The following is a 22569-nucleotide window of genomic DNA, read 5'->3' as shown; positions in this document are numbered from 1 at the left end:
ATTCCCCAACTGATATTTTTGTAAAATACAGTAATATAAATTGCTGGAAAACTGTTCGTACACTTGCATGTCATGGAAATTTGCAATAAAAGTTTCTAGACACTCTGTTTCTGTACTTGGTACGTACCTAAAACAAAGGGCCCATGGACTGGCACTTCTACACAAATGGGCATGGGTATCACTGATATCACTCTCTCAGCACTGCTACTTTAGAACACGGTGGGCCGGAGGGCCTCTGTCACAAGGACTCGACTCATTAAGAAAATGCATGAGCAAAGAAGCTCTTTCCAATAAAGCTTTATTTATAAAAATAGCTATTGGGCAGAATTTGGCCATGAATTGTAGCTTGCCTACCCCTGCCCTAGACCAATATTTCTCAAACCCCAGTGTACACAGGAATCCTCTGGGGATCCTGTGGAAACACAAATTCTGACCTGACAGGTCTAAGATTGAATTAAGAGTCTGCATTTATAACAGCCTTCAAGTAGATGTCAATATGGACAGTCTGTGGCCCATATTTTGAATATGAAGGCTCCACAGACTCTTCTCTGTGAACCCAGAGACTGAAATGTGACCTCAAATGTAATAGGTGCTTTACACTGGGTGTTCACTGAGCTTAGGAAAGACTACATCATACAGTCTGGCACATGTCTTCTGCTTTTAAGAGATGATTACAATCAGAAGAAATTGATAAGTATACTCTCAATGAAATCAGTGACATAAAATATTGGGTGGTTTCCCATTCTCTCAATTGGATCAACACATTAGTTGATCAAGAAAGAAACATTTGTTGACTGCTGGCTGGATGCAGGAAAAACAAGCTGAGTGCACTAGGAAAGGAAGCCAGGTAGATGGTGGGGCTTTCCTGTTATTTCTATACTATTACCTAAGACATTGGGTTGGCCAAAAAGTTCATTTATTTTTTTCCATACAATGGCTCCTGTAGCACTTGAGTGTCTCCAACTTCACTCAAAACAATTTTGTTAGATTGTGTTGTGACAACTGTCATAACAATGTGCATTTAAAAAATTGTCAAAATTGGTGAATTTTTGTGTAGGCATTTTAGTATTAAAGATGGAAGAAGATATGCAACATTTTCAGCATATCATGCTTTATTATTTCAAGAAAGGTAAAAAATGCAACTGAAACACACACACAAAAAGATTTGTGTAGTATATGGAGAAGATGCTGTGACTGATTGAACGTGTCAAAAGTTGTTTGCAAAGTTTCTTGGTAATATTGATATTCTGGCCAAATATTCTTTGCTGTGGGGCTGTCTTACGCACTGGAAGATGTTTAGCAGTACCCCTGGCATCTATCCACTAGAATCTAATAGTGGGAGATAGTCGACACACTCAAAATATCAAAATCAGTAAAGTTATTGGTGAAGATGAAAATGTGTCTTTTTAAAAAAACATATTTATTTTTATTGTTGTTCTTTTACAGTTGTCCCAATTTTTCCCCCATTGCTCTCCAATGACCTGTACTCAGAAAACTATGGAACACCGAAGAAAGAAATTAAGGGAGATAGAAATAAATGGAAGTATATAACATGTTCATGGATTGGAAGAATTAGCATCATTAAAATGTCCATACTACCCAAAGCAATCTATAGATTCAACACAATCCCTATTAAAATATCAATGACATATTTCACAGATCTAAAACAAATATTTCAAAAATTTATATGGAAGCAGAAATGACCCCAAATAGTCTCAGCAACCCTGAGAAAGAAAAACAAATTTGGAGGTATCATGCTACCTGACATCTAACTATACTACAAAGCCATAGTAATAAAAACAGCATGATACTGGCATAAAAATAGACATACAGATCAATGAAACACAATAGAGAACCCAGAAATAAAACCGTATCTTTATGGTCAATTAATATTTGACAAAGGAGATAAGAAAATACAATGGGTAAAGACAGTCTATTCGGTAAATGGTGTTGGGAAAATTCAACAGATATATGCAAAAAAATGAAATTAGACCACCTTCTTATGCCATACACAAGAATAAACTCAAAATGGATTAAAGACGTAAATGCTAGACTCAAAACCACAAAAATCCTAGGTAAAAACATAAGCAGTAAAATCTCGGACATTTCTCGTAGCAGTATTTTTTCTGATATATTTCCTTGGGCAACAAAAACAGATGAAAAAATTAACAAATGTGACTACATCAAACTAAAACATTTTTGCACAGCAAAAGAAACCATCAACAAAATGAAAAGACAACCCATTGAATGGGAGAACATGTTTTCTAATGATACATCTGATAAGGGGTTAATATCCAAAATTTATAAAGAATTATACAACTCAACACCAAACAACAAGAAAATAATTCAATTAAAAATGCGCAAAGAAACTGAATAGAAACTTCTCCAGAGGATATACAGATAGATGGCCAATAGATATATGAAGAGATGCTCAGCGTCACTAATCATCAGTGAAATGCAAATTAAAACCACAATGAGATATTGCCTTTTATCTATCAGAATGGCTACCACCCATAAATGAACACACAACAAGTGCTGGTAAGAATGTGGAGAAATGGGGACCCTCCTCGCACTGTTGGTGGGAATGCAGACTGATGCAGCCACTGTGAAAGCAGTAGGGAGTTTCCTTAAAAAATGAAAAATGGACTGCCTTATGATCCAGTGATTCCACTTCTGGGAATATATCTGAAGAAACCTGAAATACTAATTTGAAAGAATATTCATACCACTATGACTGCCGCATTATTTACAATAGCCAAGATTTGGCAGCAGACCAAGTACCATTAGTAGATGTGTGGTTAAAAAGCTGTGGTATATTTAAGTCTTCGATCCACCTTGAGTTTATTCTGGTATGTGGTGTAAGTTGGTGGTCTAGTTTCATTTTTTTGCATGTCCCTGTCCAGTTCTCCCAGCACCATTTGCTGAAGAGGCTCTTCTCACTCCATTTTATGTTCCTTCCCACTTTGTCAAATATTAGTTGACCATATAGAACAGGGTTTATTTCCGGGCTCTTTATTCTGTTCCACAACCTCAGCACCCATCTGTAGATGAGTGGATCAAAAAACTGTGGTACATTTACACAATGAAATATTATGCAGCAGAAAGAAAAAGGGAACTCCTGCCATTAGCAATATGGATGGAACTAGAGAGAATTATGCTTAACAAAATAAGCCAGGAAATGAAAAAAAAATACCATATAATGTCACCTAATACAGGACACTAATGAACAGCACAAATAAATAAGCAAAATTGAACCAGAGGCATGTAAACAAGGAACAGAATAACAGTTACCAGGGGGAAGGGAGGGAGGGAGAGAAGGGTGGTAAGTAAGGATAGGGTTTAATCAAGGAACTAGTATAAATAACCCATGGACATGTACAACAAGGTGGGGAGTGACTGCGGGAGATGGGGTGAACTGGGAGCGGGGGAAGCCAAGGGGGAAAAACTGGGACAACTGTAATAGAAGAACAATAAAAAAATAAAATAAACAAACAAACAAAAAGCTGTGGTACATTTACACAGCAGAATACTATTTGTATATTAAAAAAACATAGAGGGACTTCTGGCCAAGATGGAGGCATAGACAGACATGTTACGTCTCCCTCCACAACTAAGAAGGAATACAACTACCTCAAAACTAGAAACAACCAGAAGTTCCAGAAAATCAAAGTGCATGGAAGTCCAGCAAACAAGGATATAAAGAAGAAATACTCATCCAGACAGGTAGGAGGGGCTGAACCCAGGCAGAGAGGACACGGCGCGGTGGTGGCAGCAGCGGCAACAGCAGCAAGGTAGTGGAAAGTGCAGTTACACGTTTTAAAAAGTCAGGAGGGACACCTGGGGAGCGTTCCCAGCTCCTCACCAAAGCAGCTCACTGTCCCAGCTCCAGGGAAAAATCAAGCCTCATTGCTTTTGACTGTGCAAACCAGTGGGAGTTGAGACGGAGGCAGAAACTGCCGGTCTCATCAGAGCCTGCTTGTTTAAAGGGCCCCCATGGACCTAGAACTTCCGCAGACCCACCCACTCTGGGCACTACGGCCAGGGCAGCAGCTAGAGGGACGCCAGTCAGGTGCGCAAGTGGGAGAAGTGCCTGGAAAGGGGCGAGTGCTGGGCAAGCGGCATTGTTCCTTCTCAGACCCCTCCCCCTGATACAGTGCCCCAAATGGTGAAACAGGTCACCCGTTATTGATGAATACCTAAGGTTCCGCCCCTTACGACGTAGTAGGAGGGACAGCTCTCCCTGAGACACGGAAGCAAACACACACAGGAGACTTCTGGCCAAGACTGTCACGCCCCGTCTCCCTCCACAACAAAGGAATACAACTACCGCAAAACCAGCAATAACCAGAAGTTCCAGAAAATAAATCGAAGTCCAACGTATGAAGTTATAAAAAAGTGGTGTTCATCCGGACAGGTAGGAGGGGTGAAGCCAGGGAGGAGAGGTCAAGCTGTGCTGTCCGTGGCAGCAGCAGTGATGGCAGCAGGACAGCAGTAAGCACAGACACCCATTTTAAGGGGAGGCGAGAAGCACCTGGGAGCATCCCTGGCTGCAGACCAGACGAGTCAGCTTGCGATTCCAAAGCCAGGGAAGGCAGACCCCCATTGCGCTGGACTGTGAGGCCCGGTGGGGGTGGGGACAGAGGAGGAGGCTCCCGGTCTCTCAGCGGAGATTGCACGGCAGGTATCCATCTTGGACCCCCACCCCCGCAGAAAATGCCCGGTTGTGACAAGTGCACAGGGCTTCCCCCCACCCCCCATAGTGTAAGAGGTGCGACAGCCCTGCCCAGAAAGCAAAGGTAAACACAAAACTGTTCAGGATGGCATAGATCATGACGGAGATTCCAGTGACACAACTGACCAGACAGCAAATTTCTAATCTAAGGAAGCAGCAGATAGAAAATCTTTCTGAGGCACAGTTCAGAGCTTTGCTTATACAAGTGGTTACAGACCTAACAGCAGATCTTAAACAAGACAGGGAAGGAATGAAGGCTAGTCCTGCTGAAATGAACAAAAACACATACGAAAGTAGTGGTGAGGGCAAGAAAACCAGGGATCAAATCAACAAATAGGAACATAGGGAAGGAATAGTCAACCAGTGCAGAAAGAGGAAACGAGAAGTGAGGATGAGGAGAGGCTCAGAAACTTATTGGACAGCTATAAGCGGGCCAACATCCAAATCACAGGGTTGCCAGAAGGTGAAGAAGAACTAGAAATGGAAAAATTTTGTGAAAAAATAATGAAGCAGAACTTCCCTAACTTGGGGGAGGAAATAGACTTACAGGTCCAGGAAGCACAGAAAGTTCAAAAAAAACTGGACCCAGGGAGAACCACACCAAGATACATTATAATCAAAATGTCAAAAATTAAGGATAAAGAGAGAATCTTAAAAGCAGCAAGAGAGAAGAAGAGAATTACATACAAAGGCGTCCCAATAAGACTGTCAGCTTATTTCTTAAAAGAACCTCTGCAGGCAAGAAGGGACTGGCAAGAAATATTCAAAGTAATGAAAAGCAAAAACCTACAACCACGATTACTCTATCCAGCGAAACTGTCATTCAGAATAGAAGGGCAGAGAAAGTGCTTCCAGGACAAAGTAAAACTGAAGGAGTTCATCAGATCCTTACCACTGTTATATGAGATGTTAAAGGGACTTATTTAGGAGAAAGGATCAAAACTATGAACATTAAAATGAAAGCTGTATCACAACAACTAACAACAGAAGCTAGGGAACCGAAACAAAGGCAAACTAAGTAGGCAACGAGACTGGGAAAAGAATTATAGGTATGGGGAACATTATGGGGGGAGGTCAGCAGGGAGCGGGAAGGGGGGAAAGGGAGGGAAATGGTGCAGGAATTAGGAAGCATAGTAGGAGGAAGTGGAGTAGATAGGAAGATGTTGAGAGGAACTATATGCACAACCAATGGGCATGGACTAAGGGGGGTGCGGACAACTGGAGGGAGGGATGTCACTGGGTGGAGGGGAACAAAGGGAAAAGAAATTGGGACAACTGTAACAGCATAATCAATCAAGCATATTTAAAAAAAAATAACATAGAGAAAACCTTACCTTTTGTGACAGCATGGATGGACCTGGAGTGTATTATGCTAAGTGATATTAGCCAGTCAGAGAAAGACAGATACCATACAATTTCACTTATGTGTGAAATCTAATGAACAAAATAAACAAAACAGAAACAGACTCACAGATAGAGACCAGACTGACAACTGTCAGATATGAGGGGGTTTGGAGGATGGGTGACAAAGGTGAAGGGATTAAGTGAAACAAACAAACAAACAAACAAAAAAAACACTCATAGACTCAGACAACAGTATGGTGACTACCAGAGGAAAAACAGGGTAGGGGAGGTAGAAGAGAGTAAAGGGGGAATAAAAAGTGATGGAAAAACACTTGACTTTGGTTAGTGAACCCACAATATACAGATGTAATACAGAACTGCATACTTGAAACCTATATAATTTTATGAACCATCACTGCAATAAATTCAATAAAATTTTTTAAGTTATTTTGCATTTTCATAAATTGATATCAAATTTCAATAGGTAGTGCTTTTAAGGTTGTACTTGGATAGGAAAATAGAATAAGAGAACGTATTCTTTCAGGAAACGTTCTCTTTTCATGTTTCTTTGCTTTTGTATTTTTTTACTTTTGCTTCTTTCATTCACCTAATTTGAACATCAAGCACCTCTTCCTTGGAATTTGGTCAGCACTGTCAGCAACTGGAAAAACTATTTGGAAGTTAAGCTTTATGGAGAAGAAACTCCACTCATAAAATGCAACTACTAATCAGAGGTTATAAAACACAGAAAAATATCAGACAATCTAAATACAGTATGAGTGGGGCATTTCACCTCCCACCTGCCACCCAAATACCAACATTCTAGAATCACTATGACACAGTAGAGATTCAAAATCACTTATGTCATCTTCTCAGAGGAATGTACTGTTTGGGATTAACGACAAAGTGGTATCTAGAAAGTAAAGGGTTAAAGCTCCAAATGCATTTTCTGTTCACTGTTTATGACCCTTAAGTTTCTAAGTATTAAAGCATACACCTAAGTGTTTGCTCAAATATATTCTATCAGAGTTCTAAGTGAGAAACAGCGATGCATCCCGTATGCTTACAGATCATGATTAATGGAAGAACTCACAGATAAGCGGGAAGAAAAATAATTAACGCGGATTTGTGCTAGCTGCCCCTTGGGAATGTTAACTAATGTGTGTGTTTGAAGTGCTCCATATCCTAAGCCTCAAAGGTTGTATAGGGCATCCCCAGGAAACAGTCCTGAATATGTAGATAAAATATCCACTGATTCAGAAAGGACATCTAATTGCAAGAGAGTTGCCACCAAAATTAGTAAAGTTGCAGCGTAAGCTATTCAGTGGACAAAACCCCATCCCTCCTTTTAGGTTCATAATACAGCAAGAAAGATTGCTTCAAACATTCTGGTAAAGAACCAATGAGTAAAGACAAAGGAAGGGAGGCAAGCTCCAAACAGGAGTAGCTGTTGGACAGATTCCCTCCTTGGTGACATGCACACCATTGCCCACAATAGGACAGCTATGATACTTCTTTTTCTAAGGTATAGTTACCAGCCAAATTTCATGGGCAAACCTATAAAAAAATTACAAGCCTCTGCCATTCTCAGCAACCACCACTCCATTTTATTTTTCAACATGTCAAATGTCATCACCCAATACATTAGGTATTTGTTTCATTTTATGTATTTATCTACTCCTTGGCTTAACTATCTATCTCCCTCCTCAAAAAATGGCTTTCTGTCCAGCTCAGTCATTCTGTGGCCTGGAGAACTAGTCTTGACTTCTTTGAGGGGCTGCCCCCCAATATGCTGGGGAGCCCAGAAATTGTCATTCTTGCTGTGGGATGAGACTCATCCACCTCGTCTGACACACTGACTTGTACATATGGCTGAGTTCCTTCCTTAGTTACTTTCCTGGTACTCCAGTCGCCTTAGAACCATGCTCACAGGAAGCTCTATATGAATCCCCTACATATATTTTAAGAACGGCCTCCTTATGTTTGTACTTTTGCTGTTTTCTGCTAACATACTAATTTCAGACAACATCCCCTCCAAATTCCCACAATTCTCCTTTTTTAACTTACTATTACCCACAGCTACTGCATCTGGTTGCTGGGTAAGACCTCAGTCCACCCTGTGCAAAGAGGTCCTTCTCTCCATTGCTTCTTATACTCTGGAGGACAAGTCTAGTTCAGTCTCTGTATGGTCCCTACCAGGCTGCCCTATCCCATAAAAGTCTTTGCAAACACATGGCATCGGCAGCTAGCCTGGGAAATAAATTGTTTCAGAAAGACAACTCTTCGATTTATTATGCTTATTCCTAGCTGAGAACATACATCTGGACTTAAATGTATACAGTATTCCCTCACTTATTGCGGGTATTACTTTCTAGACTCCCCCGTGATAGGTGAAAATCCGCAAAGTAGGAACCTTACATTTATTTTAGTATTTATATATATTTTAAGGCTTTATAAACCCTTCCCACACACTTATAAACTGTTCCCAGTCCCTTATTAACCTTTCCCACTCCCTTATTAACCTTTTCCAGACTTTTATAAACACTATACTTATGTTCTTAAACATATTCTACACTCTTAAACCTATGTAACTTTAACAACATACGTATATAGTATTACAAACTCCTGCGATATAGCAAAAAATCCGCGATAATTAAATATAATATTTTTTAAAACCCCGCGACGCAGTGAGGCTGCGAGAAGTGAACCGCGATATAGAGAAGGGCTACTGTATGTAGAAATGTAGACTGTTAATAATAATTGAACAAAACAAAACCATGGGCTGGAAAAAAAACAAACAAACTCAAGGAAAGACTATACCTTTAGGTATTTTTACAGAATATGGAGCAAACGGAATATTTACTAAAAAGGTAACAATAAATGGGAGAAAAAAATTTCAAGGTAATTTTATAGAAAGTAAAAAGAGAAATAAATGAATAAAGGAGACAAGTGGTAAGGGCTATAAATTGTAAGTATCACATAAAGGTAAATGGGGACAAATTATCACCAAGGAGGCATTTGTTGAGGGTTATAAAGATTAAAAAGGTACCCATTGTAGAAGTTTGCCTGAAATGTAAGAGAATATATAGAGAAACCAACGGATTATTATAAAGTGCTTTAGCAAAATAATTCATTTAAAGAATTCTGGCAAGAAGGAGCATGGGAAAATAAAGGTGAGTTTATTTTCTACCTCCAGCAATTCTCAATCTTGACTCCTTTGCTCTCATTGAACTGAATATATCAGAAAGATACTGAACTGAGCACTCAGGAAGGGACATTAGGCCACCTCTAGGATTCTTAGTTACTTCAAATCCAGGCCATTAAGAATGACTTTAACAGATATTAATAAACAACTCACCATTAATCCTGAGATAAATAAAAAAACTCAGATTAGCAGTCCATTGAGTTAGTAAATGCATAAGTTTGTTTTACATCACAGAGCTTTTCATAATCATTACTACTGTATTTGTTTAACTATATTGTACACTACTTTAGCAAACCTGATTTACAAAGTTCACTCACTTTTTGAGGGAGATTTTAAATACTGAGTTTCTTTAAATAACCTTCTAAATAACAAGATGCTTTAAAACACTGCCCACTATAAATATCACTAATAAAACTGATGCTCAGGGAACCAGCTAACAACATGGGAAGATGTTTATCATGTAACACTGAATTTTTTTTAAAAAGGCCATCAAAGAAAGGGCATTCTAATTCTACCCTTATAAACAGGATATGCATAGATAATCCTAGAAGAAAATTTAACAAAATTATTAATAGTGGTTGTGTTACGGGAAGAAAGGAACAATTTCATTTTAAACCTCATCCTTTCAGTAGGAAATGTAAATCTATAAATGTAAAAAAGTAATCAATTTTTTAAATAGAAAGAAAAGTTTAAAAAGCATAAAGGGAAGCAATCTAAATGTGTAATGAAATCATTCTTAACTGAAAAGTAAAATACTGAATTAAAATTTTCTCAAGGTTTCTTCACTTAATCCATAGGTATAAAGGCAGTATGTCTAAAAAGCTATCACTGATACATTCTGAAGGTTCTTAAATTCAAAATAACATATAAACGCAAATTATAAAAATATTTTTTACTTCACTTTCAGGCTAGGGGTTCCTGACCATCCTTTCTTTAGATAAAATGATGTGTCTCAATCATATAATCTCTAAGAGTGGTCCACAATTATCTAAAACATTATTCGTGGAATTGTCATTATGCAGAGTTATGTTCTATAAAGTTGCCACAAAGAATGAATTAGTGAATATTGAACCATTGTACCTAGAGGAAATAGAGGGCTAGGTTCCTGGAAGCCTCTGGTCACAACATTTTTGTCAACTAAATAATACATAACGCTGTTTGATGTGTGTTTCTATTTAAGGCCACTTTATTTAATATATATTGTTGATTCACTAACATTGAACTTATGGCCAGTAGCACTGTAAGTCATGCCTGAATGAAACTTTGGTATTTTCTCTGTAAGGCTCATTACTCTAGACAGCGCTTTGACACTAGGCATGGGGCCATTTTTAGCAGCAAAGTCACACACCAGAAAGGACACAAATGTGGCACTAAATAGATGGCAGCAGTGACATTTGTTTGCAGTATGAGAGCTGAAACCAGGAAGAGGCTGCCTCCTCTGACCTCAGCTGGGAACAGCATGTCAAAACACTAAAATTTTCACTGCTCTGAGCACTTTTGCAAATGACCGTGAAAGCAATGTGAGTGTTAATTTGGGGTTACAGATAAATTTTAGCACACAGGCAAGTCTGCAAATATGGAATCAGCGAATAATGAGAATTAACTGTATTCAGAATACTGGTTGAAAAAATGCACATTAGGTTACAATGAAATTCCTTCAATACCTGGAAAAACATTCCTTGGAAATGATCTAGGGATCTTATTAATAACTAAAGGAACATGCCACTTCAAATGACAACATTCATCTTACTTTAAATCAGTATGTAAAGTTATTAGCACAAAATGGCTCACATTAATTTTAGTTGAAAACACTCTAGATACCAAATAACAGAGGGCTGGTTAAGTAAACTTATATATCCACACAAGTGAATCCTACTCAGCCACTGAAAATGTAGAGAACCACACAAAGACAGGCAAAAAGGTACAAAAAATGTGAAAAGAGTAGACTATATATTAATGCCAATTATATTGATACTAATTTTTCAAAATACTATTCTTACAATCTGTATTCATATTAAAAGTGGATGCATATATAATTTGATTTATTTTTATATTTGTCTGTGTTTTATGTCTCCTTCCTTTAATAATTAGGAAAAAAGGGATTCTGTTTAATAAAATACCCTAAAACAAAGACAAAAAACTATTTAGCAAACCACTATGAATCAGGCCACTTTCTTTGGTACGGACACATTGCTCATTTAGAAGGAGACAGTCCTTCCTAATCCCCAGTTCTCTGGCAGTGGGCGGGGGACAGCGCAGGGGGAGGAAAGAGAATCCTCAGTGTCTGCAATGTTCTGAGTCCAGTGGGGCTCATCTCACCAGCCTACAGCTCACCACTGTAAAGCAGAATGAGAGACAGTCACAGTTCAAAGTTGTTCAACCACTTTCTCACTGTAGTTACATTAGGAGAGAAAAAAAACAAACAATAACTCTTCTACTAATTATATATGATTTCCAATATAGAGGACATTATATCATAATTCTATTAGTGGTTCACTTCTCTTTAACAGTTTAAAAAGGCTTCTCCATACAGAATTCATAATCAATTATTAAGCATGTTGGGACTAATAACAAAATTTACTAAAATATCCCAAAATTTGTTAAATCCTTTAAATCACTTACTATGACATAAAATAAAACATCTTAAAATTGGAATTTTGAGACGCAGAGCACATGTAAAAACCTTATTTTAAATTTATTTCTGACAGTATGCCATCAAGAAGCATGAAAACAGATTTAGAGTGTTGCATTAAGATGCTTTGAAAATGTGGTAGCCATCAGACACACTTGATCATGTGCAAGATACCGAATCAAGGACCCAGCTCTGACTGGGAAGTACTCGCAGGCAGAATGGATCAAGTGTAAGTTGAGTGCGGAGAGCCAGACATTCATGGAAATTTGGATCAGCTGATATCAGGACAAGAAATGCAAAAATCAACATTTATGAATTGATGACACCAGGAAAACCACTACAGAGAAAGGAAGAGAAATGAGCTAGGTGGACGGGTTCCCATCCTCGAGCTCATGCACAGGGTTGCCCAGGCAAGTGTATACAATGGCCAACAACAGTTTACATATACATGGGCTCAAGATCATTTTTATTCTTCCAGACTAGGCTATATGGCAGACTGTTACCATAAAAAATAGTTGCTTGGATTTTAATCTTTTCAGCTCTACATGAAAGTAAAATTTATTTTCAAAAATGCCTATAAGAATAGGGGTTTAGGGCAGTCACTTCAAAAATAAATTCCTCAAGAATTCTGTTATCCCCCCCCAATAAATGTTCCCTTGCAGATAAGCTATTTTAGCAAATGCATGTGGTATATAATGAGTTTTGTTTCACACCTCTGATATAAGCATGTATTTAAAAGAAAAAGAGGACACATTGTGTTTTATATTTAAGACACTCTAAATGTATGATAGTTAACAATGTGTAAGGCATTAAGCACATGTTAAACGCAAAGCATTTATTACAACTTAAGGCAGCTGCATAAACCTGATACTGGAAAGAACACATGCAGTTTTACTTCCCTGGCCTCATAGTCTAGGGACTTTTAGAAGCACATATCACAGACTTGGCTTCTTTTCAAATTTCTACCAAATGATATTTTATAGTTCTTTTAATCATGAATTTATCCTCCCTTCAATAAATTGTGTTTTCTTGCTTGTCCGAACACAGAATGACGGCAAGCTACTGAATGTCTATTTACACATTTCATTAGTTTCAAACAACGCATGCAGAAACATGTGCAGTGAACCTGTTTCAGACTTCTTCCATTTCTGTAGAAGAGCATTTATTCCCTATTATTACAATAATTCTAAACCTAAATGTTAGAAATGAGAACAGAATTGGACACTCAAAAAATACTAAACAAACAACATAATCAATAAAATATACTTTAAAAAAATACTACACAAACTAAAGTTTTCATGTGCTTTAGAAACATTGGCCAAGTACTTTCACATGCATTATCTCAGTTGATCCTTAAAACAATGCTTTGGGGTGTTATTTTCATAACTACTTTAGAGATGAGGTGACAGAAGTTTAAAAATTATATCCAAATAGTTAATAAATACATGAAAAGGGGCTTGACCTCATTAGTCATGAAGGAAAAGCATTAAACCACAATGAGACACAACACAAACCTACCAGAATGACTAGAACTGTGAAGACTGACTGTCTATCAAATGCTTGTGAAGATGCAGAGAACCATAACTCCTGTGCACTGCTGAGTTTAATTTGGTACATCTGGAGAACTGTTTGGCAGTCTCAATTCAAGCTAATATATGCATACCCTATGACCCAGAAATTTTAGTTCCGAATATATATCCCACAGAAATGTGCACCAAAGAATATGAGAATGTTCATAGCAACATTCATAATAGTCAAAACTGAGAATAACACAAATGTCTATCAACAGAAGAGGATAAAAAAGTTATGGTAGAGACATACAACAGAATACTATATGGAAATAAGAATGAGTGAACCATTGAGACATAAAATGTAGATTGATCTTACAAATAAAAGTTAAGTGAAAGATGGCAAACGCAAAAGAATATAGCGGTAAATACATTATGAGATTCCATTTATATTAAGCTCAAAACCAGACTAGATTAATCTATAATATTAGAAGTTAGGATAGTAGTACCTTTGGAGAGAAAGCTGGGTAGGAGGAGTATGGGAGTTGGGGAGCATTAAGGGTCTTCTGGAATGAAGGTTGTCTTAGGTTATTCAGGCTTCTATATAACCACCACAGACCAGGTGGCTTAAACAACAAACAATTATTTCTCACAATTTTGGAGGCTGGAAAATTCATCACCATGGCACCAAAAGATTCAGTGTTTGATGAGAGTTCCCTTCCTGGTACACAGATGACCTACTTCTAGCTGTGTCCTCACATTATGAAAGTGGCAAAGAAGCTCTCTGGGGTCTCTTTTATAAAGACACTAATTCCACTCATGGGAACTCTACCCTCATGATCTAATTACCTCCAAATGCCCCACCTCCTGATACCATCATATTGGGGGGTGGAATTTCAACATATGAATTTTGGGGAAACACAACTATTCAGTCCATACACTGGTCATAATCTATTTCTTGATTTCACTTGAGGATACACAGTTATATCCACTTGGTGGTAATTCATCAAGCTACATATTAAAATGATCTGTATACTGTTCTGTATGTAAGTTATACAGTGGTACCTCAATATACGTTGTTAATTCATTCCAGAACTCATGACAAGTGCTGAAAATTCTTTCAAGTGACCAATGACGAAGCATTTTCTCTTTCGGGGCAGCGTCAGGGCTACAAGTCCTGAGGAAGTGCCCGGTGCCGAAACATTTTATTTTTGTCAAAATGCGACCAAGTACAGGGTTTGACAAGTTCTGAAACCAACAAGTACTGAGATACAACTGTACATTAATAAACGTTTATTAAACTTTTTAAATGATACTATCATATGAAATTATCATCCCTCTAAATGGGAAATATGTCTGTTTCTCTCAATCCATGTAATAAAACAACCCCCTGAGGTATTAAGTACTGCGATTATCTCCATTTTATAAATAAGGAAATCGAGGTACACAGAAGTTAAATAACATGTCCAAACTCCTACAACCAGTAAGTGGTAAAGACAGACTGGAACCCAGGCAATCTGGCACCAGAGCCAGCAAAGAATTCCTTCCTTCTTCAACTAGCATTTGGTGCTTCCATAGAGGATTTCTCACTGGGCACTCAAGGGGCTTTGAAAACGTGAATCTAAGCTGGAGCTAAACCAGGGGGCACAGTCAGACCGAGTGAGGCGGTTTCACTTACGCCAATCATACACCACTGCTCTGCACAACCAGGCCTACAGAGGGCAACGTATCTGCTTAGCCTTGGCTGACAGATTTGGGGTTACTATTGAGATTCATGTCAACTGTCTTTTCATTTTATTCATTTATGCAAAATGTTTCACAGACTCCAGATGTTGTTGCAACTCATTTTCTACAGCTTTGGAATTCTAAGTTTAAAATCAGAAATAAAAGCCAATGCATAATTTAGGAAAACAAAAACCTACAGATAACATTCCTTATTAGATTTTCCCTTTAAATGTGCTCAAATTCTTTACAGATTACCACAAAACTATACTTACACTTCTAATTTTATATTATTATTATTAATTTTTTTAGGGGAGAGAGTGAACACAGTCCCCCATTACCACATATTATTCAGTCAAGTTTCCCACGTTTGGGGAAATCACAGAAGTCAGCACATCCAGAGTGCAATGGATAAGCCTCGCCCTGGGAAAACCACCTTCGTGATCATGGTATGTCCCCTACTAGGTAAGTATTATTTTATATTATTTTTTTATTCTCTGATTTTAAGAATGTTAGTGTTTAGAATTCTGTATGTTTAAAATGATGCTCTATTCTATGATGAGCAGAACAAACTCTATTATCTTTTTCTCATCTCAAGCCCTGCTGGAAAATAAGAGAATTATAAAATATATAATATACTTCATGTGAATCTACTTTAGTAAGTGAACTATCTTGAAAAGACTTTTGTTATAAACAGTTTGGCAGAGGAATTCCATTTCATATGTATTACAAACAAATAAGCTACTCTAGTTATCAAGGCACCTGTGTTAGGTCTCAATGAAAATCAGTATTTGGCCTAACAGACAAGAAAAATAAATATAAGTTCCAGCTCCATGGCTGATATTGTGAGTGGAAATATATGTTAATTCATAATATTTTTCTTGAATGATGATTTTTATTACTTGATCAACAGAATTAGCTCATACATATGGCAAACAAATAGTTGTTAGTATCAGCTGATTTAAGTTTAACAACAGGCTGTTGTAATTTTGAGTTCCAGTGCATTCAACTAAACTAATCCTTGTATCTAACAAGAACATCAATACTTCTGAAATAAGTAGGTTTGGGCTCTTGGGATCTCCTTATGGGCAGGGATAGGGCTCTACTTTAAATAATTACTGTCAGAACTACAACCAGTTTCCTTGCAAAAGCAAATCAATTAATCTATATTATTTTTTAGCCTCTGTTCTCTGAAATCTGTGAAACAATGCCAGACTGAAAATATCCATTACAGTTCTACAGTTTTTAGCTGGCTTTGAAATTTCAAAATTTGGAAAATGTACTGTGAGATGAGGTCTGCATTCATTTTCCTGACATAGCATGAGAAAAACAACTCCCACATAACTTTATCCACCTAAGATGACAGCCAATCCCCCCCAAATTTAAATACTGCAAGCATTTGAAAATATTCCATAAGGTAAAGTCAAAAATTTTGAAGAGATAGTTTTTAAAAAATGGCTCTCCAAGTAAATTTTAATTACCCTCCTATATTTTTACAAAATTAAAATTCAGGATTAGCCACTAAGAAGAGACATTTCTTAAAAAATGCAATGGTTGTCCTGTAAGATTTAATCCCTCGATGGTCCTTGATTATTCTTAACACCAAATTTCAATAGACATTAAAAATTCAGTATTTTATTACAGTTGCCTGTCCTCTGGTACTTTGTGGCTCAAGTAGTGTAAAGAGCTATGTATTATGTGCATGATATTTGCAGATTTCAACTGGTTTGCAAATCACTGAGAGGAAAATGATTCTTTCCTTAGAATGGAGTAAGAAGAAGAGATAAATGAATTGATAAATAATTAGGGAGTCACGGATAATGTTCCTACTTAATGAAAATAAGGTGCTTGCATAAACAGATTAATCAATACCAAATACTTCCCTCGTGGCTGGGTGACTTAGGACTTCTGTGACTTGGCTATTCCTTAAGAGCACTGGAGAATTGAAGGCAAGCAGTTGATAATACCTCACCATTTATTTTGTGATTCAGAAGGAAAAGTCTTAGCAAAAACAAGTTTACCACTACCTAAGTCATAACAGAAAGAGACAAGAATACTACATTACTAATATAAGACAAAATTTTATACAGGTAAATCCAAAAAGGCTATTGCCATATTTATTAATGGGAACCTTTCATATTAAGTTCAGATCATATTTCTTTTTTAAAAATTTGGGTACTGTTTTCATTCATGATTTTCTTAGTGATTGGTTCAGAATATATTAGTCAAGGAACTAGTATAAATGACCCATGGATGTGGATAACAGGGTGGAGAACTGACTGTGGGAGAAGGTGTGGGTGGGGTTGGGGGAAGCAATGGGGGGAAAAGTGGAACAATTATAATAAGAAGAAAAGAAAAAAGACTCTCAAAGTTTAAAATCAAATGGCTGTGGCATATACACTACTTCACAGAACTCTTACGAGCATTAGATAATATATTAAAAAATTCAGTCTTTTCCACATAATAAATATCCACCTAAACCTTGTCATCATAGACAAGTGAGTACTTCCAATGGAAGCAAGACATATTGGTATTTAAATTGAGTAAATGTTTACTGAGTATCTACTGTGCACACAGCATGGGTATGATAGCTACATTCTAATTAAGAGAAGATACAAATAAAGCAAAAGTATTTGCTACTTAGAGCATATATTACAAACTAACACATGTAACTGTCAAGAGATGAAAATAAAAAAGCATATAAGAGGAAGCAAGGTCATTATTTTCCAGAGATATATGATAATATAATCCTATAATTTTCTTCTGTTACCAATCATATGATACTACCTTCAGCATCTTTATGGAAAGAATCCAAGACCTAGTCTTTCTAAGTCATATAAGTGTAGGACTAATTGCTTCAGTGTAAATTACCCAAATAATGTTTCATGGCAATCCATGTTTCATTGTTTGGTGCACTACACCTTTTTTACTTCTTGCCACCTCCCAGAACTTTTAAAGCACAGCCTCAGAAATAAGATCCTGAGGACATTTACGCCTTTGACCCAAAATGAGTTATATCATCAGGTATTCCAATGGCATGTAAGGCAAAATTTGCATCTGGGGCTGCATATTACATATTGACTTATTAAGGTCTACCAGCAGGAACAAGGTCACTCTTGATGGTGAGAAATCAGAACATTATGCAACCTCCAAACAAAGAGAGGTTACCTTAGGATCAGCTGTGAGCAATTTGAAGGCTTGATATACTTGAGCTTCCTTTACACCACCACCAAGATCCAAAAAGTTGGCTGGCTTCCCACCATTCAGGAAAATAATATCACAGGTAGCCATGGCGAGTCCAGCACCATTCACTGTAAAATCAAATGACACACAAGACAGGGTAAATTTAGTAACATCAGATAGTGCACAAACTTTTTACCTCCACTGTATTGCAAAAGAGAACCCTGTCATAACGGTCCAATTTCTGCCCTGTTTGGAATTCTATTCAACTAGGTAAGTTCACAGACTTTTAGGAAAAGGAATATAAAAATGTGCCTATGAAGAATAACCAAAAAAGACCGGGGAATAGGGAAATAGATTTATTGGAAAGTTAAATCAATCTGGGAAATGGAAAGAAGGGAAGAGTTTAAGTAAGTTATCAATGTGGGCTAGTTAGTAACAGAGGAGAGAGTTTTAGGTTCTGGAAAGTATGGAATTTAAGGACATAGAAAAAGAGAGAAAAAAGCTAAGAAAAGGAACTATGGCCAATGAGTTACATTCTTTTAATATCCTTTAAGAGACTTGAGTAAACATGGAATTCTTGTAATTTTTTGTTTGCTGAGAATATGTACTTTGAAAGGGACATCCCTCTGGGGCTGAACCATGAGAATCCCAACTTCAACAGGATTCCACCTGTTTCACACTGAGGGCAGCCACCCGTGTTTACATGTCATCAGGATCAAGTCAGAAAACAAGTGCACAAATGATAGCTCAAAACAACATTCCTAGATCCCTGTTCCTTTTTCAACAGAATATTTAAAATGTTCACTAGCAATCCAATAATTCACACTAGAATCAAAATGTGATTTAAGAACCAAGTGTTTTAACGTCGAAATTCTTATTTTCTATAATTAAGTTTCATTGATCAATTGTACTTTTGTTTCTTATGCTTAATTACATGAAACTACTTTCCTCAGGTTTGAAAATGGAAGGAAGGAAGGAAGAAGGGAGGGAGGGAGGGAGGGAGGAAGGAAAATATCCTGAATACAGCAGAAACACTCAAGGTGAAGCACCCTTCACTTTTTTCTAACCCTTGAGTTCCCTAGACAATCAAACTGTGACTAATTTAATTATTTTTGGGTCAACTAAAATAAAAATGGTTTATATAGGATCTTAAAGCAATTTAAAACGTGTTGGCTAACTTGGTCAAATCCTGCACACTCCTATACAGGCTACAAAGAATCTGTATTTATTTTTTGTATCCTTCGCCTTTCTAAATGCCTACAAATAATGAGAGCACATTAGCTTATCAAGAACAGAATGATCTGAATGATGTAGTATATTCCAGCTATTGCTCCAATACAAAGCAAGAGCTTTTGGTATCACTTGTAATTAGATGTCATTTTCTATTGTATTGAATGGCAAATTACTGAATGAGGTCTGTTCTGTTCTGAATATAATAATACTATTGGTTTAATGGGCACCAACCTTTTTATTTTAATTTCATTAAAATTAAGAGCTCAGTTTCCAGTGAAATAAATTGGTTCCAACATAACAAAGAAGACTATAAATCTCAGTACCATAAGCTATGGACAATAACAAAAGTTGTGTTGCCTTCACAAAACCATTCTTATCTCAACTGAATAAGCCACTTTCACAAATTTAGATGAGTATGATAAAATCAACTATTTTATAAATAAACTGGTATAATGGATTAAACACTATAATTTGGTTATCAAAGAAGCTGAAACTTGAGCATAATGATTAAAGTATAATGTATATTAAAATCTTCTATTTCCTCTGAGAAAGCAATTTTATCTGAGCCCAAATTTCAGAATAGTTCCTACCATGTTAACATTGTCTGGAGTAGCAAAGCTTCCAGTTTTTACTAAGCTAACTTTAACTGAGATGCTTTAAAACTGTAGTTCTCAACTGGGGTGATTTTGTCTATCAGAAGATACACTGCAATGTTTGGAGACACTTTGGTTGTCACAAGTAGAGGGTGCTAGTGGCACCTAAGGTCAGGGATACTGTTGAATACCTTACAATGCACAAGACAACCCCCACAGCAAATAATTATCCCACCTAAAATGTCAATAATGCCAGAGTTGAGAAACTCGGCTTTAAACCAATGACCATTGACCAAAATAAACTTCGAGAAGAAACTCTGAATTGTTTCTTAGGACTTTTTGGGTACAAAAATATCTTGTGTTTACTTGCTATTAGGAAATAATATTTCAGAAATCAGTACTTCCTAAACTCTGCAAAAACCCACAAATCATTCTTTTGCTATAACTGATTTCTTACCAAAGCAGGCAATATTCCCATCCAGTCCTATGTATTTTAGATCGTATCTGGCAGCTTCATTTTCAATGGGCTCGTTTTCTGATCTGTCATCCATAGCAAATATGTCCTTCTGTCGGAATTCTGCATTGTCATCAAAGTTTATCTTGGCATCAAAACAGACAACTAAATTTAAAAAAAGGAACAAATTATGAATATCTCTTATGATTTACAGATTAAGTTCTCCAGGCTGTCAGACACAAAAGAAAAATAAAAGTAAGATATTGTTTCCCTACCTCATAATATGGACAGGAAAAGCTGTTGTGCCTTTCTTGGCCTTAAACTTCAGAGCAACAAAGACAAATATGAAATGGTTGCTGTTCTCAAGGGATTTACATCCTAACAAAGAGAACAGTAATTTATATCTGTTGTTCTCTGTTCAGTAAAATAATGTAAGTTGCTATCACCCATTAAAAGCTAGGACTGCTAGCTATATATAGCTTTGATTAGCCATTCTTACTATATTTCTTATTTTTAGTAATTAACTGCTGGTCATCACCTTTCCCTTTGATGCAAAAGACACTAGACAATAACACTTAATCCTGTTGTCTCTCTTCTGATGATACACAGTGAAAGTTTTACTTAATCTGTACCCTCATCAATATTTCTAAAAGATGTAGTAGAAAGGCTATCAATGGTAGCTTTAATAAAAATAAAAAATAATAAAAATAAGCTACTTCCTCTCTGGGCCTTAATTTTCTTACATGGAAAATGGAAAGAATCCCTAGACTGCTGATATACTTACTTTGGGGTCTGCTAAAATGAGTACCATCATCTTGATGTGTACAGGACATGACTCTTGATTCAAGTTATAAAACATTAAGAGACCAAGAGTGGTCAGATACAGTGGAAGACTGCCAGGCATTATCAGTAATGCCACCTCCATTCCCTGGTGCTGAGATAAGTCTCAAATCTTTCAGTGGCCAAGGACTCTGGAAACATTGAAAACTCACTCAGTGATAAGGGCAGACCACAGAGTGCTTTCCTTGATCTACAGGAGATCTTCCATATGTACAAACAGGGAGACAGTGCAGTGAGGTGGGGCAGTGCACTGGTTTCTGGGATCTGATCCCTTTTATTATATCCTTTGGGGTAGAAATTAGTTATCTATGATGGTTTCCATCATAGCTTTCCTTTATTTTACTTGGGATATTGACAGGCAGGGATCTTTGATCAAGAATTAAGAGACATTACTCTTCTCCAGCATCACAGATAGGCACGTAACTCTTAAAAGGGATACAACTGCCCTGGCACATTTCAATCAAAAGCAATGGCTATAGTCTGTGGATCCCATTTGTTTCCTATGGAAAGAAAATATTGTTACATTATGACATCCTGGGGTTAAGGACCTTAGGGAGTATTTCCCAAGGGTCTCTCTACCACAAAAATCAAGTACTTTGATACAAATCTGTACAGATCTAGCATATTAATATCTAAGAAAACTCAGCATAAGTTAAAGTTCATGCCTCAACTTACTTAAGAGTAGCACTGACTGACAAGAGAGAACCTTATATGGAAGCTCATGTCTGTCTGAGTCCTTAGTCTTGCCACAAAATGTCCAACCACTTTACCTACACACTGTGAATACCTGGAGCAAGTGAGTAATTACTTTCCAGGATACTGAAATCTTAATGATGAAATCTTACAATTACCAAAGGAAATGGCCAATGTTCTCTGCTTGCTACAATGGCATTTTCTCAGCAGTTAATGACCTGTGTAATAATCAATAGGAAAGCAACTTCATTCTTGGCTGTCTGCTGGGTTTATAAATACATTTTAATTAATTTATTAGAAACTGTAGCTCCTCCATTACTCATTGGCAAGATTACTTGTAATTGACACCTTTGAAATGAATGGGCAAAAGCTACCAAATTGACTTCCTAAGTGAAGTTTCAAATAAAAGAATTCTTGGTCAAGATCAATA

General features: G+C 37.0%; 1 protein-coding gene and 1 non-coding gene across 7 annotated transcripts in view; both read right to left on the bottom strand.

Annotated features, from left to right (window-relative positions):
- SUCLG2 (succinate-CoA ligase GDP-forming subunit beta) overlaps positions 1 to 22569 on the bottom strand; it is a 307339-nt gene that overhangs the window by 99364 nt on the left and 185406 nt on the right. For 5 of the 6 annotated variants that reach the window (XM_090283859.1, XM_090283860.1, XM_090283861.1 and 2 more), the window contains exons 8-9: positions 20610 to 20771; positions 18312 to 18454 (exon numbers count right to left, since the gene is read on the bottom strand). In XM_090283859.1, coding sequence (XP_090139985.1) covers positions 18312 to 18454; positions 20610 to 20771 — 305 coding nt within the window. Of the gene's footprint in view, positions 1 to 11490; positions 11618 to 18311; positions 18455 to 20609; positions 20772 to 22569 lie in introns of those variants that run through there. The other variant, XM_090283865.1, reaches the window with a different exon arrangement.
- Positions 15453 to 15616, bottom strand: LOC150004714 (U1 spliceosomal RNA). The gene has a single exon (XR_016512561.1). It is a non-coding gene; the product is annotated as a U1 spliceosomal RNA (small nuclear RNA).

The sequence above is a fragment of the Furipterus horrens genome, unplaced genomic scaffold, assembly GCF_987537825.1.
Source record: "Furipterus horrens unplaced genomic scaffold, mFurHor1.1.pri manual_scaffold_7, whole genome shotgun sequence".
Taxonomy (NCBI): Eukaryota; Metazoa; Chordata; class Mammalia; order Chiroptera; family Furipteridae; genus Furipterus; species Furipterus horrens.
The sequence above is the reverse complement of the archived record's forward strand: the minus strand, read 5'-3'. Positions and strand labels throughout refer to the sequence as shown.